This window comes from Thermobia domestica, chromosome 18, assembly GCF_964235325.1.
Source record: "Thermobia domestica chromosome 18, izTheDome1.hap1.1, whole genome shotgun sequence".
Lineage (NCBI taxonomy): Eukaryota > Metazoa > Arthropoda > Insecta > Zygentoma > Lepismatidae > Thermobia > Thermobia domestica.
Window position 1 is genome coordinate 139,584,850 of NC_137471.1, and position 18,011 is coordinate 139,602,860.

The 18,011-nt window shown below is 35.2% G+C and overlaps 1 protein-coding gene across 1 annotated transcript in view; it reads left to right on the forward strand.

Annotated features, from left to right (window-relative positions):
- LOC145674907 (uncharacterized) overlaps positions 1–18,011 on the forward strand; it is a 129,940-nt gene that overhangs the window by 57,734 nt on the left and 54,195 nt on the right. Inside the window, exons 9-11 of the mRNA XM_081745168.1 lie at positions 2,579–2,633; positions 5,145–5,362; positions 6,801–6,867. Of these exons, the coding sequence (XP_081601294.1) occupies positions 2,579–2,633; positions 5,145–5,362; positions 6,801–6,867 (340 nt within the window). The remainder of the gene's footprint in view (positions 1–2,578; positions 2,634–5,144; positions 5,363–6,800; positions 6,868–18,011) is intronic.

Genomic DNA, 18,011 nt, shown 5'->3' on the forward strand with positions numbered 1-18,011 from the left:
GAGAAGGAGTTGAGTGATTGGAGCGAAACTTGCAGCATTATACCTCTTTCGCTTACAATAAAAATGAGAAAAAATAAAATATTCAATTTCCACATACAGAGGAGGGACGGGTGTCTTGAACTGTAAAGTTGTCCAAATGGGAAAAAATACAAATTTTAATTCAAGTAGCGTCCTGAGAAAAGAAAAAAGAGCTTCATTTTTGGATTAAAATTTGTAAGATTATTTGAACATTTTTTTTAGAATCATGTCCCCCGTCTCCCCTCTGCATGTGCAAATGGAAAATGTTATTTTTTCCCCGCAATTTTATTGTGGGCTGAAGAGCTATGAATACTGCAAGTTTCGTTCCAATCACTCAACTCCTTCTAGGCTACACCCAAGACTCAAACCCTTACACTAATACACCGTTTTGCAGTTGATAAGCTCAAACAATAAAGAGCAAGATTCGGGAAAGCATCATCAGACCCATTTTACTATCAACCATCCTGGCATTTAACTGGTAAGAAACGCGAAGAATAGAAATTTTACCTGCATTCTGCGTGCAAGGAATTGCCGTATTTTTTCTTTTCTTACCACATGCAATTCAATGGGGGCAACCAGTGGTCCACCAGCAGACTTTCGTTTGAGTAAAACCATTCTAATTATTCAGTACAGCTCACAGATGACGAGAAGAACCCTAAAACAGGGGAGCAGGGAAAGGTCAACGACATGGTCAAGTACATTTTCGGTTTTTAAGGTGTGGTCTATACTTAGATGTCGTCTGCTACTCCGGGTAGTTATCTTTGTGCTATTCCGTTGTGTCATTTGAAACCCCCATGCGAAAAGTAGGCGAGCCCATACCTACGTCACACTACTTCTGCTGGTGTTCTTCTCGTCATCTGTGAGCTGTCCCATTTAATAATTCATCTTTAGACTAAAAGGTATAATAGAGGGCAGTTATTGTTTATTTTAATTTAGAGACGTGAAAAGCAGTGAAGCCATATCTAGCATCTTGGTGCTAGATCTAGCATAATCCACAAGCATTTAGCATCTAGCATCTTGACTTTAGCATCCTTGCCAAATCTAGCATAATTTCATTTTACCCTTTGTTAAAAAGAAAAAGAACGAAAATTTAAATGGTTTAAAGACCGTCGGGAATTATTCTCTTTAGTTGAAGCGATGGTTGGAGCAATGAAACCAGTCAGTATTTCTGAGGTTGTAATTTTTTGTTGAATTCAGAGCAAACGCAAATGTTCAAAAATAGCAAACGTGACTGCAAAATATATTTACTTACCCATAGTTTTATTACTGCCAACTGACACCTGAATATGTGATTATCTGGGATGTTTCTGTTCCTTTCAATTTACAACTTGAGAGGGGAGGGATTTGAGCGTCAGGGGACAACTAGTAATACACTAAAAGAAATGCTTCAGGGCTGTGTCGGAAGCGGCATGTTGTATATATATTTCTTAAAATGTTATCCATTCATAAAATATAAATTCGACCATCCTCCCCTATAACGTGCCATTTATCATCATTCCTAACAGCGTCATATTAAATTTGTACATGAATACAGTTAATACACTTCATTAAAATAATGAAGATAAGTAGGGGCGTGTCTTTGAAATTAGTTAGGAAAGATAATTTGAAAATCTGGCATAATTTACAAAAATCATGCATAATTCAGACCCGTGTTTGGCATCATCGCGAGTCTCGAGTGTGGCAACCCTGGTGAAAAGATATATATAATGAACTAGAAGAGTCGATTAGGGAAATAAGCTAGAGTGAAAATAATAGTCTTCACGCACACGCTCACCAATATTAAATACACAATAGGTGTAATGAAACTAATGACAATGCGAAACAAGTAATCGCGGTAATAATGTAAAAAGATTCCTCGTAACACTATCGCTAAGTAGAGAATTATCAGTAACAAATTAGAGATTCGGTAAGACGTACAACTCTCTTCAACATATAACAAACAGCGAGGATAGGCGGATTACAGAACTGCAACTGATTCTTTAAATATTGATCGACAACTTATATTTTATAACATTATCTGCTACATCGCCTTCTATTGTTCGGATATTGTCGAAAATTGATTCCTCCCCATGCGAATCACACCGTCTTGCTTTAATATTCTCTTATCAACTAGGTCCTGTCTCATACACCCTCGCTGCTGAAAGAGACGTTAAACTCAAAATCAACTCAACATATAAAATAAATATAATTCTCCATGCAGAAAGGGCTTCAGTCACTGAATCAAGCCCATGCTGCCTAGAATAATCAAGGTTGACATCTGTTTATAAAATGTTAAACCAATGAAACTGAAGCTCTTTATGCATAGAAACATAGGTGTACCCAATAGGAAAAAAATCCGGTATTAACTCTTTTTGACCATTTTGGTGATTGAAGTTCTTTTTGCATGAACTAATTCAATTATCCTTTCACTTGAGAGTGATTTCAGAAAATAAGTTCAGTAAAATATCACACAAACATTTGAGACCAACAGAACATAAACTAGAGAAAATTGTTTCTAAAATCAAACTGCTTTTGAAACACAACAGAATCATCAGTTATAATGATTTAATTTCTGTTTCAGTTCTGAAGGTCCTCACAGTTTACTTGTCTCCATGGCTATCAAGAAGGCATTCCAAGTAAGCTATTACGACCATTTATTGTATAATTAGAGACGAAACTTTTTCACAACAATTTTTATATTTTGTAGCATTAATTATAACAAGTTTCGCATTTATGTCGCATTTATTTTTTTAAATGTAGCACAAGTTTTTTCTTTAAATTATGGAACTTGTAAAGAGATATTTTTGGTAGTATGGTGTGTATCTAATACAAAAAATTGGATATACCTTGATTAGGTGCAGATTCTAGCTATTGTATTCACCGAAATATAGAAATTAATGCGAAAATTTAAACACTTCTTGCAGCAAGATATTACCAATTCTTCTTTTAAGTTTGTTCTCCTGTCAGTAACAGTCATATTATACTTGGAAAAGACTCTCTCGGCATCAATATTTGAGATTGGCAGCGATATTGAACGTAAAAAGCTGACAGCAAAAGACCTGTGATTAACTTTTTAACTGTTTAACAATGATACAATGTCAACTTCCTTATCCTCACTGTTGAGAACTTCAATAACCTTACTTTTAAATTGACCGTAAGCAACAAACAGATCATGAACATTTTCAGCACAAAACACAGTCAACGATTTAAACAACAGTTCAGTTTTGTTCATGTCTACATCTTTATGAAGTGAAATAGATTCTGGATCAAATACCTCACAGAGCTTTTTGTAAATGCAACGTTTTTTAAAGTTAAATAATATTGGAAATGCGCTTTTTAGTTAGTATTAGCAATAATTAACAAGAATTTCACACAGCAAAAAAATTGAAGTGTTGAAATAACAAAATGACTACCACTTTATCATGTTACTTGTGTGTCAATTCAACACCAAGCACATCACCTTCAGAGCATATCAAAAATACCTTATTACTGGCTGTGAGTATTTGCATTGATTTTTACTGTTTGATTTGAGCAAAACTTTGCGAAATATATTTCGCATTTATGCCAAGTAACTAATAACATTCTATGTTTTCTGTAATCGGTCACAATAATATTGTTCTAAACCTGTGAATCATCTGACAACAGTTACACAAATATCATTGCTTCCATCTGTTTTCTTTATCTGTTATTCTTGTGTCTCAGCAAGTATGAATAGAAGATGTCAGAACTGTTGCCTATCTAACTGTTGTCAGACAATTCATAGGTTTACAACAATATTATTATGACCGATTACAAGAAACATAGAACAATATTCGTTACTTGGTATAAGTGCCAAATATATTTTGCAAAGCTTTACTTATATTAAACGATAAATACCAATGCAAATTCTCTCAGGTAGTAACGAGTTATTTCTGATATGCTCGGAAGGCAATGTGCTTGGTGATGAATTAACACACAAGTAACACGCTAAAGTGGTAGTGATTTTTTGTTGTTTCAACACCTCATTTTTTACAGTGCACGTTTTCGTTTTCATTCGCATTTATCGCAAGTAATGCCGAACTTCCCAAAAATTCGTGGTAGATAATAAAACGTGATTTCTGGCTCTGAAACAAAAAGTCTGAGGTTTCCAGAAACATATACTCATTTCTTTAACGTTTCCCACATATCACATAAACGAAGACGTTTCGTCTCTACGTATAATTAATAGAAATAAAAGTACATTAAGGATATTTCAGGCAATTTCACCCCTGCGGTTACTAAATTCAATTTCTTCTCATGTTTTTCTGTACATAAAATTCTCCTTGTGAGCAAAAGATTGAGAAACTCTTTCGTCAACACCTAAAGCTTGAGTGATAGTAATAATACTCTTCATTTGGAATTTAATCTACTTTGAACACAATTTCTGATCTAGTGGAAATCTAAGGTCTTAACAATGCTTCTGCTACTAACTGTAATTTACGGTTTATTTCCCAAAATATATTTTTTTCTTTCGTGTTTAGTTAAAGGTACGTGATTAGTAAGTGCATACGTGAGAAATCAAATGAAGGGTAAGGGGAAAAAAGAAGGAATGTCACAAAACTGCAATTACGAGAAAACGGCGTTTTAATATTGATCATCATCATAGGTATTCTGCTTCTATTGGCAGGTCACTTGCCGCAGCTGAGAAGCTTCCATGCTCCACGGTCCTCTGCTAACCTCTTCGTCTTCGCGTATAATCTTTCTGTTTTTATATCATCCATTAATTGTAATCTCCTTCGCCCCCTTCCTCTCTTTCCCGCCACCATACCCTCTAGAACGTATATATATTTAATATTGAATACTACGTAAAAAGAATAGGGTTAGTTTACATCTTTTGCCCCTTTTTACATGGACATTTTTACATCTACGCATGAATGGCATATACAATCAAATAGTACCAAGAGTCACCAACAGATAGGACAAAGCACCCGAAAAACCTCATACATGGACACTCTTTGTTTTCCCCCCTTACCCTTCAAATTATTGTTGAACGTATTATTCAATAAGTATTTTTAGCACTATTATTCAATACGAGCTGAAAGCTAACTATGAAATTAAGCACAAATGTTATAACCTAAAACATTTTCCCTAATAATAATGTCTCAAAAACATAAATATTTTATTTACAGAATTTTATAGATAGACAGTCGACATCAATACGTAAAAAATCTGCTAAATGGAAATCTAAGTCTGGAGAGAACGTTTGCGAGTCCTTTGAGAAGACTGATCCGGAAAGTGAAAATCTACACAAATACAATGAAGTAGGAGATATCCAATTGTTAGATTTTTCAGATGAAAAGTATAGTCCAACAACAAGTATGACTCCTTTCGAACTTACTAATGAAAGGTAAGGATTCTTCTGTTCTTAATTAGTGTACTTCGTACAAGACGTAATATGCTATTCTGAACTTGGTGTCGCGGCGGTTGTGTGGTAAAGCGTTCACATATGGTGCATGGGGTCCCTGGTTCGATCCCAGCTCCGACCCAGTGAACTTTGTGGTGGGCAAACACCATGTGTGTGGGTTTCTTCGGCGTTCTCCTGTTCCTCCCACTTTATTCATTCCACCGTTTCATTCATTTCTCATCATCACGGTCTCCTTTAGCCTAGCCAGCATAACAGTGGGGCTTAAAACTCAAAGATTTCCTTTCATTTCCAATACTGAACTTATCAAAGTAGTGGTGAAAAGTGCATCATACCAAATGAATATGACGTTGAACCACACAACAGCCCTGATGTGACATGAAATGGAGTCGTAGAAGTTGTGAATTGTAGCAAGTGGAGCGCCACACAATACTGCATACAGTACATCACTTACTTTTGTGAGAGAGGCGGAAAACTGTGCTGAATTCTTGTTTCAAAAATAGACCATAGATAATCCCCTTTCGGATTATTTTGGCAAATATATACTCGTCAAAGGGTATAAGATGAACTTTCCAGGTTTTAAAAGGGATGTTGATATCCCTTGTTAACCCTTTATTTCGCTCTGTTGCTCTCAAGCAACATCGCATTCTATTGCGTTATCCGCACGAATTATAACTTCAGTGATAATTTAATTGGCATTATTGCTTTCATACTATATTCCTATACATGGTTTGCGGGTCGCTTCTTTAGATACTTCTAATCTTCGTCAACAGGACACAGTTAAATTTAGTAATGTAGAAGTTTTATCTTCTATTTTCCGCGAAAGTTCTTTTCCATTATTTTATTTGTGGTTTCTTGCTCTGTAGGAAAATATTTCAACGAAACTGCTGCTAATTATTGAGAGTATTATTATGATATTTGACCATAATAGGGTAATGCTGCTCAGTAGCTACACATAAGACCTATTTTATGGTAATGTTGCTTTGAAATAAACATCCTGTATTTTGTAACCAAAGTACAAAAATTATGAAATTATCATCAGGAAGACATGGTTCAACCATAAAAGCAAACTAAATATTTTAATGGTAATGCTATCAATGCTTGCCAATTAAAAGGTTAAAGATTTTTTTTCGCGATTCTGAAATTTAAGTGAATAGTCTCCATGGAACACCTGTCAAGATTAAACACACTGGGCTAAACTACTTTTGTCAAATTTTAATTTAGAAACGTACCATCCCAGAGTACCTCTTCTCAATTTTCTGCTACATGGTCCTACGTACCGCTATCGACTGCATTACATTTCATAAAATATTATTATAGTTACTACTATTAGAAGAAACGTTTAGGACAATATTTTTGATATATAAAAATTTCTTATAGTTTAGAATAGGACCGCACTATTTACAGCTGTTTCCGGTTTCAGTTTTCTGCAGGATGAAGAATGCGATGAACCGCAGTCTTCCGAGTTGACGTGTGATGAAGACTTGGAGGTAAGTTGTAATGCACATATACTATTTCAGAATTAAAGCATTTTTTACTTATTATAAAACCAGGCCCGTATCCACGGGGGGGGGGGCTAGGATGGGCCGGCCCCCCTAAATTTTCACTGCCCCTCCTAAAATTTTCACGGTAGGCTTGCAAATGAACTATAATATGGTGATGAAGTATAATATGGTTAGGGCAGACCCCCCTAACGTCTATTGGCCCCCTACATTTTTGGACTGGCTACCGGCCTGTATAAAACAGTGCGAAATTTTAGGGTCTGTTACATTTTGAACCTGCTCTAAAATGTTTTCGTCAAACTAAGTATGTCTTCCTTGAATGTGACTAATCGAGTCTGTTCTTCTCAAGATTTTTAGAGTAGAATATCTCCGAAATATTTTTTTTCAGCTCATGATACTCATTGAAAGAGTTAAATTTGGTTAAAACTTTCTCTCCACCTAAAAAAGAATAGGATAAACTTCTTGATTGTACTTTGTACTAGAAACATTTCTCTCGATTCTGAGGAAGTTTCTACTTTGAAAAAAATTGAAATTTCTTTTGGAATTATCACTAAATTCTTAAGTATATATATATATATATATATATATATATATATATATATATATATAAACTAGACACAAGCATCACAGCTGTAGAACTTCACCAAAATAGATCAATGGTTTTAATGATTTCAATACAAACGGAAATCTTATTTCTCTTTCACATTTCTGGTTTATATTTTTTGCTTCCAAATACCCTCCTCATTTCGTCTCGACGTTGGTCTTGAACATAAACTGAAACAACATTAATTACGAACATAATAAATAAAAATGTCTCTCATACGTATTGGGTTAATAATTTACAAAAAGCTAGTACAAAGTAAATAATTGAATCGGTGATTGCAAAAAGGGCCTAAGTTCATTTTGTGTAGCTTTGATATACTAGAGCAATGGTGCCAACCCGTGGGAAAAATTACATTTCGTGGAATTTTTTGACTTTAATTTCTCGAAAAGAGATAAAGGTGATTTTGCTCAAAATTGGCTACATATATAGGAGTTCTCACGTATATGAAATTCATATGAACAATATTTTCTAGAGGCAAAAAACAGACAATATATCATTCAGTTGATTTGATTTTGAGTTTAAAATCCCTTTCAGCAGGGACGCTATATGAGATGTGAACCTACTGATTAACGTGGAATCTGAACCACATGAACTCCCTCCGGGAATCGAAAACAGGTCTCCCACGCCAAAGGCGCGTATGCTAACCACTTAGCCATGAAGGATCTCTAATATATCATTAGTAAGCATGAAATCACTGTTGTTAAATTTTAACAAATTTATTATTTTTATCAATCAGAAAGTTTAGGCCTATGCTACGGAGGAAGTGATTTAAGGACTGCCTGATAATCAAAGATCAACTGCCAAAGTTATGTTCTTTTATTTAAAGAAAGAAGACAATAAAATAATGCATACGAGTAAATTAAAGAAAAGATAATATCAAATGATAAACAATCAACTTCCAAAACGGTCCGCATTAAACGTATGGAGAATGAAAGCAGTATCGTTAGGGTCAACATGAGATAATCGTACAGAAGCGTGATGAAGGGATTGTATTTCTGACAACAAAATATAATTTTTCATGTAAGGATATAGTTATTTACAAACTATGTTGTATACATGAAAGGCCGAATAGTATAATCTTTGTATTTTTTTTTTTTTACTATTATTTATAGTTACTAACTTGCAATTAGGGTAACGTGCGAAGTTTACAAGCAAAATGGGACTTTCTAAGTCTCGATATAGGATTTTATAACTTTTCAGGTTGGTATCACTGTACTAGAGAAAAGCTGTTTACATCCATGACTGCAAAGTTTCTTGCGATTGGCCTATAGTCCAATGTTGCGTTTCCAGAGTTGTAACACTTTGTACACTTGTCCTTCCTATACACAAAATTAGAGAAATGAAAAAGTTCGTGAAACAAATTTCAGAAAAATGTGACTTAGACCCTTTCTGCAATAATCGATTGATTTTAAAATACTTAAAACTGACCGTAAAAGCATAAGATAAAGAAAAATATGCGTATGTAACTATTAATCACGAACTAAAACATCTATCTATTAAAATGCTAGGTTTATATGTTTGTCTCCAAAGAAAAATTTATATGTTTGTCTCCAATTTTTCGACAATGAGATCTCAAAAACCACAAGTGCTAGAAACGTGCCGTTTTCATTGGCCGATTCCAAATTTTGTGTAAATTGTCCAGTTCTAATTGAATTTTTAAACAACGTGGGCAATATTTCTTTGTTACATTTTTAAGAGTACACAGGAAGTGTTGAAATTTTTAAAAAGTAAAAGCATCGTATCCTATGAGTTATACATTTCAACACAACATGGTTGTACACGAGGGTTGTATATCTCTCCTTGGTTTGTTTCATGGCCAAATGATAATGAAAAACGGAGGATAACCATTTTTCCAGTTTAAGATGAATCTTTATTATTTGGAGTGTTTTGCCCAATGAACACCATATATCACTGACACTATAAGTAATTGTGTGTGTAATGTATTTGCTTATTACATACGGCATGCAAGAAGAAAGAAATACTGATCATACATGAATTAGAAACTCCAACCGGAAGTAGGCTCAAATCTTACAAACGGTGCGAGATATTATCCCCTTTATGATACCCCTTGCCGATTTTTATGAGGACGTCCTTCACTTGTGTCTGTAAAGGGACATGTACAGATATTGTGAGGAATGACAAGAAGATTCATGTGGGTGATGCGCTGTGTAGAGAGCACAGGTTCAGCTAATTAGATTAAAAAAGTGAATCGCAGAAAACAAGAAAAAAAAAAGCATAACGAAATAAGGAAAAAAATATACGAACCTTTTAAATTTCACACTTCTAAAATGTAAGTTCCTATACCAATGTTCATATTTTCTATTGGACAACAAATATACTTCGATATGTAATTGAGGTCACAATGTGAACAAAGATTATAAGATTTACATTTTATTGTAGTAGCTATCTGATATTTCGTAAATAGTTTTTCATATATATATTTTTGTTTTAATTCGTCAGCTAGTGGATAAACTGTAGTGACTGAAGGTATAGAGAGTGAGAAAGGAAGTTTTTGGCGATGATATGAATTCATTGGAAGCATACTTCAAGTAATGTCACACGATATTTGTCTTAGTTCATGCAAGAAGTACTTCCGTGCCCAAAATGGCGTAATTGAGATAACATCATATGTCTTTTTTTTTCCTATTGGGTATACCTCTGTTTCTATGCATAAAAAGCTTCAGTTTCATTGGTCTAAAATTTTATAAACAGATATCAACCTCAATTATCCTATGCAGCATGGCTTGAGTCAATGACTGAAGCCCTTTCTGCATGGAGAATCAATCATATTTGTTTTACCGGTATATGTTGGTGGCAATAGCTACTGATTTCATCCCATTCGGTTGGCAGACTTGAAACATCTGGAACCTGGCAAAAAACACCTGAATATAGTTTTGTGTCAAAAAAGAGCAACAAATTAATAACTAAATAAAATTACAAGCATACAGGGCTTCGTCTGTAATTTACATGCAAGAAGGGCTTCAATCCACAGCAGGCCGGGGCCCCCTAAATTTTCACTGGTCTCCTAAAATTTTCACGGTAGGCTTGCAAATGAACTATAATATGGTTGGGTCGGGCCCCCCTAACTTCTACCGCCCCCCTACATTTTTAGGCTGGCTACGGGCCTCGTCCACAGCGCAACCTCTTTTTCAAAAATGGAAATGTGGTTTTCCTATGCAGCCTTCGATTAATGTAATTATTACCTACATGAAAAAATTGTTTATCTTGATTTTATAGTTTCAAAACTGCAATGTTTTTCTTAAAACTAAGTTTGTTTGACTGAAGCCGTTTTTGCATTAACTGATTTATTTTAGAAATACCGAGGACTATAAAACTGCTTTAAAAAATGTGCATTGAAGTTGCTTGACTGCATTTCACAGTAGTGGCCATTGATAACAATGATAAGGATTCTCAGTGTTCTGTAACAAGATATACCCAAATATTCAACTTCGGTTCAAGTATGCTTCGGATTTAATCCTAACATCAGGGGGGTAATCTGCAGGCCAATGAAGCCTACCCCCCTTCGAAACAGAGTTCATCTAACAAGTGTTTAGTTAAACTTGTTTGCTGCACCTAATGAAGAATGCTTATAATACAACAAGTAGGATTGTCTATTCTTCGAACGGGAAAAATAAGGATTAATAAATATACAACTGAAATTTGAATATTATAAAATATTGTCCCTCGCTTCTGATTTAGCAGTGGAATTTTCGAAAACATTTTCGATTAATTTCCACTTGAAGTTTATATACTGCACTGAGAAAAATCCGTTCTCCGGGCAGCGGTATATTGTACAAATATACGGTATCATCTTGCTTACTACGGAAGTCAGTAAGGAGCATACGTTATCCGTATGCTACATAGGCACTGTCCTTATCTGTTACATCATGCCGTTGCAGGATGTCTGACACCTAACAGTTTACCGTATATCACATGCATATACTTATGTTACATTCCTCAGCTATATGTTCTGTACGTCCATTTGTATGTGAGATCCTGATCGCCTACATTGTTTCATACAGATGTAACACTACAGATGGAACACTTATAGGGAAAGTTTTATAAAACATGCGTTTTCAGTTATAAGTCTGCTGTACGTTAAGTTCAAAAACTACAGGAATTACACATGTAACCTACCTTTTTAAGTACGCCACCTACATTTTTTCTCAGTGTGAACTAGCCTTTGGTTAGCTGGGGGTTCCGCCCCCAGACTCTCGCGTTTATTCGGTCTACGGCCTTGCATCTCTTATGCATCACTCTTTCCACCAAGAGTGAATTTTGTTCAATTGCTCTTTATATTTCCTCAATTTGTCCAGCTGGGGGCTTCGCTCCCACATTCCTGACATTGCTTGGCCTACGGCCTCGCACCTCTTAAACCTACACTTCGACCGAATTTCAAGTTTATTTGCCTATTTCAACTATCTAAAAGATAAGCTTTTGTATCCCAAGCATATCACCCATTTAAATAACATGGAAATTTCTTCATCCCCCTTTAGACCCTTTAAAAATAAAAAAAAATCACTTTTGACAATTTTCCTGTCAGTTAGTCCCAGAAGGCTCACCATTCTAATCCTGCCGGAAGTGCCTAAACATTTTGGGTGTAGAAGATGTCCCATATGAATAACATGGAAAAGATTTTTCAATTCCCCACAAAAACCACTCTAAAGTTGGAGATTTTTATTTTTCTGATTGTCTTAGGTAATGATAACGAAAATATACAAGCATACTGAATTTGAAGTTTGTATTCCAATTGCAAGTACCTAAAATATGAAATTATATGTCCAAAAAAAAAATAAAAAAAAAAAAATAAAATAAAATAAAATAAAATAAAATAAAATAAAATAAAATAAAAAAAATAAAAGACCCATTTAAATAACATGGAGAATTTCTTCATCTCCCCTTTAGACCCCCTAAAATTAAAATTATTCACTTTTGGCAATTTTCGTGTCGGTTAGTCCCGAAAAGTTACAATCATGCCAAATTTTAATTTTCGACGTCAACTGGAAGTACTCCTTTAATTTATGTCAGTTCATGTAGTTTTATGTATAGTTAGGATAGGATTTACGCACCTATACCTCCTCTACACCCCCTAACTTAAAAGAATACTCAATTGAGTTTTCTGTATACATAATTGGAAATTTGAACATTATAGAAATTGCTCCCTTTCCCCCATTAGAACTGGGATTGTCGAAAATACATGTTGTCATTTATAACATTAACATCGGATTGGCCAAAACTAAATTTGTGCTCGTGGTGCAGTTCAACAATGCTGAAATAACAGAAGTGTGCATCTAAAATGCGACACTGTGACGTTCACAAAATAGATCCACTTTAAGCGTCATTACGCTTAGAATACCACAACTATTGTGTCACCAAGTGTTTATTCCAGTGGAGCTCTGGGAGTGTCCCCCGGAGAAGACGGATAAAAATACGTCTATAATATAATAATAATACCACCAGTGCCCCTTTCCCCCGAAATACTAAGTGTGTATTTTTTTCTGAAAAAACAACTGGTGTCACCAGACACGTCATACGTTTATTGCGTTAGTGGTGCGTCTTACAAGTTTCTGCATTCTACGTTGTGCTTTAGCTGCACGAGCCTTTTCATTTTGTCATATGGAAGCCTCTAAATCTGGGTTTATCAGTGACGACGCCAGAGGGGGGTTAGGGGGCGAGCGCCCCCTAATGGTTACTACTGCCCCCCTGACTGCAACCCGGACTGCCCCCCCAGACTTCTACGATCTTAAAATATTCTACATAGGTATTTTATACGTCAGTATCATAACCAGTCTGATTGGCAAATTATATTATCTATAAATTTACTACGTGGCAGATTAGTGTTCAAGCTTTCTTCTTTGAGCATCTTGACATGCACGCATGTTTCTGTTCTCTAATTTAGCGTCTTTCCCGGTAAATTTTAGTTATAGTTCTTTCTTATGATTTTTAGTTTCCAACAGTGAGAATAGGTAACATTGTATGTCCGATTCAACTGAAAACAGAACTTTTCACTGTGCCTAGCAAATAACAATAATAGAGTTGGTCGACTTGTTTTCTACGCATTGGATGAACTATTAGAAACAAAGACAAGATAAAACCGTTAATTATATTAAATACATTAAATAACTTGAGTGTATTGATCTAGGTTTGAAGTTTTTAGTTCCGCATTTTGTTGTATTTAAAGGCTCTATTTTTTTCTGAAACATTATTTACAGCATTCAATATTCATAGAATGTTCTTATAACAGCTTAATTTGCGAATACCAGAAGTTAATTTATGAAGGAGATAAAAAGAGTTTTTTTTTTTTTTTACTGCAAATAATAATAAAGATATGGAATTAAATTGATTAGTCTCAATGAAACGTATTGTCAGAGTGTTGATCTTTAGTTAGTAATTAGTGCTCCCTTAGTTACTTTGCTTCAAAGCACTGACGTGACGTCTACCTATTGATTAGAAATCTATGAGGAACTGCTAGAAAATTGGTACGTGAAATGGTAAAATTTTAGTTATTCTATATACTTTCGCCGAGGTTCAATATACTTCCTTGTACAGTGCTCGAGTTTTTGCAGACCAGTTCAAAAAATCTGGAGACTTCCTCGCACCATTGTTCGTAGCATCATCGTTATGAAATCTAAAATGGCATTCTTTGAAGTGTTACTTGAGTTTGCGAAATCAGTAATAGTTAGACAGAGCTAAATCTAGGGAATAAGAAGGATGATCTATATGAATTTTTGTCCATGAATTTTGGAGTGCACAACGTGTAAATGTCCCTTCATTAAGCGGAAACTGTGTTATGCGGACAACGGAAAGCAAAAGAAAACTTTAACGGAAAATTCTGAGTTCCAGACTGCAGCCTTTAGAACTTTGTAAGAGGGTAAATATATACATTACATTCTGTAAGAGGGTAAATATATACGTACATTACATGTCTGCGATAAATTCTTCGTTCTTTTGTTAAATCTTTCTGGGCATTGTTGACCTTCCCCAACCACTACTCATAATTTGTCCTTAATCTCACCTTTATCAAGAATCATACGGAAAGTCGGAAAGGAGAAGACGAGATGGAAGAAGACGAATACGGTACCGAATTCGAAAAAGAGTGTAGAATAAAGACGTATCAAGATGCTCTCAGAAGTTTAAAGGAACTGCAACAATTTGCCTTACGAAAAAAATCACTCTGATTTACTTAGTGTAGTTTCTCAGGCCAAAGTGTGTGCGGAAAGTCGAGCAGCCTAGCAGCAATGTATAAAGAAAACTCTGCTTGACTACTGAGAAAAATAAAGAAAGCATATGCATAGCATATTTTGTACTAATTTTAAACTTTTTGTGTATTAATTCGTAGAAGAAAGAAGTACTGTAATTGAAAAAGGTACGTACAACGTACGTACAATATTTTCTCTGTATGTCCGTTATAAGCATATATTTCTTTAAAGGCAACGTTTACCTCCATTATGCGGAAACCTGACTTTAACGAAAATTTTTGCCAGTCCCGTTCGATTCCGCTTAAGACAGGTTTTACTGTATTTTTAACACCTCAAAGTTAGTCGATATTAAGAGATTTTTCTTCCACGGATCCATAAAGGCCTCAGATAAGTTGCTTTAGGTTTCAAATGTTGCTCGCAAGATGGAATGTACTGTATTATCCTCAGGCCGGTAGCCAGCCCAAAAATGTAGGGGGTGCCCGGCTGAAGTTAGGGGGGGGGGTCGATCCAACCAAATTATAGTTCATCACCACATTATAGTACGTTTGCAAACTTGCCGTGAAAATTTTGGAGGGGCCCGCAAAAATTTAGGGGGGCGCCCCCTAGACCCCCCTGGATACGGGCCTGATTATCCCCATGTTACTGAAGGTTATGCATTTAGAGCATGCGTTCCTTACTGGTTTCAAGCTGCTATTTTATTTGAAGTAGTTTTAATAAAATGGAAAACAATCCGAAGGGGAAAAATAGTTTTATATTTCTAAACACTCAAGAATAGCGGTCTATAACTGTTTTTATCGTACGTACTGGAAATGATACTTTTTAGGCTATTTAAACTTGTAACCTTAAATGAGGCTTCCATACAGTTAGGAACGTTTTCAGTACGTACTAAAAAGTTCCGTAGTAATGGTATGAAATTGTGGTACTTATTTATTTACTTTCGGCTATAAATATCTCTGTTGATGATGATAAATTTACTTGGTTTGTGGAGACCGAATGTAGATAAATTTGACAATGGCGATTGTAGCAGGGGCGCACAGACGAGTGAAAACCACCACTACCCAAAAAAAAAACTTCCTAACCCAACATATATTTCTACATTTTGTCAATAAAACTTTACTTGTTGAACATGAAAATGATGATACTTCATGAAAATTTGATTCTACACTTCATCTGTACTCTTTCTCTTATAAAAAAAAAAAAAAAAAAAAAATAATCTAATTCTATAATATTTGTGAAAATATAGGAAGTATTTTACAACTACGTTTCGGGTGCAGAATAATACCTATTCAATACTACATAGACGTAGTGACTTGTAGTATTGGAACACCCCAAAGCTTGGAACAAAAATTTCTAGATGCATGCCTGGGTTGTAATATTATATTTATCCAGTAAAAGAGCGTAATTAATTTTTTACTTACATACCTGCAATTGATTCGTAATATTTTCTCTTAGAATCCACGAATTAGCCAGACTTACCGCGATAATCGGAAAAAAGCTCCAAATGTTCGAGCACAAGGATTCTGCATACAAGAGAAAAACAAGATGCATGTGTAGATGGTGTAATGTTTACTTGTGTTCGTAGTGTTTTCGAGAATTTCCATTGTAAATGATCACAATAGTTTACTATAGCATCCCAAGACTGTCCATGGAAAAGACGAGGATAAATGTGAGGACACTGCAAAGTCCATTTGTGTACACAGCTCTTCCAGTGTTGCCGTTGTAAGTGATGAAAACAACCGTAGTAATGAGTTCCGTTCACAATGTAATGCTACGTGTAGAACCCATTTTGCATAGAAGCCTCATAAGAGGCGCATACAATTTTTTTTTTTACTGTAATTGTAATGAATAACAACGAAATACACGTTATACTGTAATGTAAGTCAAACATAATAAAACTAATATTTTTGGCATGAAAAACAGCTGCCCTCCCAAAAATATATCTGCCCCTCCTTTGCCCCCCTACGAAATTAAAGCTGGCGTCGTCATTGGTGTTTATCCTTGGAAATATACACCACAGACGTAATTTACAATTCAGCAAGAGTTCTCGCTATTCATAAATACGGTTCAGCTATGCATCATTTTCAATAAAATATGTAAGAATGTTCTAGGAAATGCATGTCTTATGTGGAAGATGGGATGAACAGTAGGTGGAAAATAAGAAGACATTGATTTTTGCTCTTATTTGGACTTTGAATACGATTTTCTTTCCTATGCCAGAAATTATTATTGGAAACAAACACATTAGATTGGGGACGAATGGAATATGAGAGCTCATACAAAGTAATATTTCGAAGTTTTGAGTTAGAGTATCAGTTTATGTCAATTTTTGAAACCTGAGTTTGTGTGAAGTTAAGCTTACTTCAGTTTAGTCCTGTTACAAGCATGTAGATATGACAAACGAAAAACAAAACTAATTCACTGCAATTCAATGAATGCCTTACGTATACATTGAAATGGCTATATATATATATATATATATATATATATATATATATATATATATATATATATATATATATATATATATATATAATCTGAAGGAATGAACTAAAACTGAAAGAATGAAATGAAATCCTTAAGTTTTACGTCCCACGGTTATGCCGGTTAGGCTAAAGGAGACGGTGATGATGAGTGATGAATGAAATGGTGGAATGAAGAAAGTGGGAGGAAACGGGAGAGCCCCGAAAAAACCCACGCACACGGTGTTTGTCCACCACAAAGTTCACTTGGCGGGGGGTGGGATTGAATCCGGGACCCCAAGCACCAAAGGTGAACGCTCTACCACTGAGCCACCGCGGCCCCCAATCTGGTACTACAGTAGCCAGACAAAGATATAAGGAAACCACATGTTTTGAAGTTATGGTTGATATTAACCCTTTCGGAACCTAGTCATTTTGGGTATTTTTGTAGACTTTCAGTTAATGAATTATGACTCAGAGATTACTTACCCGATTGATATGGTTAAGGCCTTGTTTCTTACAAGGGACGTATGCGAACCATCACAGCTCGATCTTTATGAAAATTGGCACCCTGACTAATTGTGGATCGCTAATAATCGTGATGAGAATCATCCGGTGCGGAAATGTGCTTGTTTACGAGCTACGTATAATACATATACCAAGTAGTGACTGAGTGAGGCTATGCCGAGTTATACCCCAAAAACGCCAGAAAAAGGCAGAAAATGAAAAAGTATGCAGGTAACCTGACATCTACGGGAGCGTGATTCGTGACCAAGAACACGGCAGTAGTGTCACACAAACAGTGTTGCCATCCCAATACAAATTTATATTTTTAGATAGCAAGTGTACTATTTTATTGTATTAAAATCA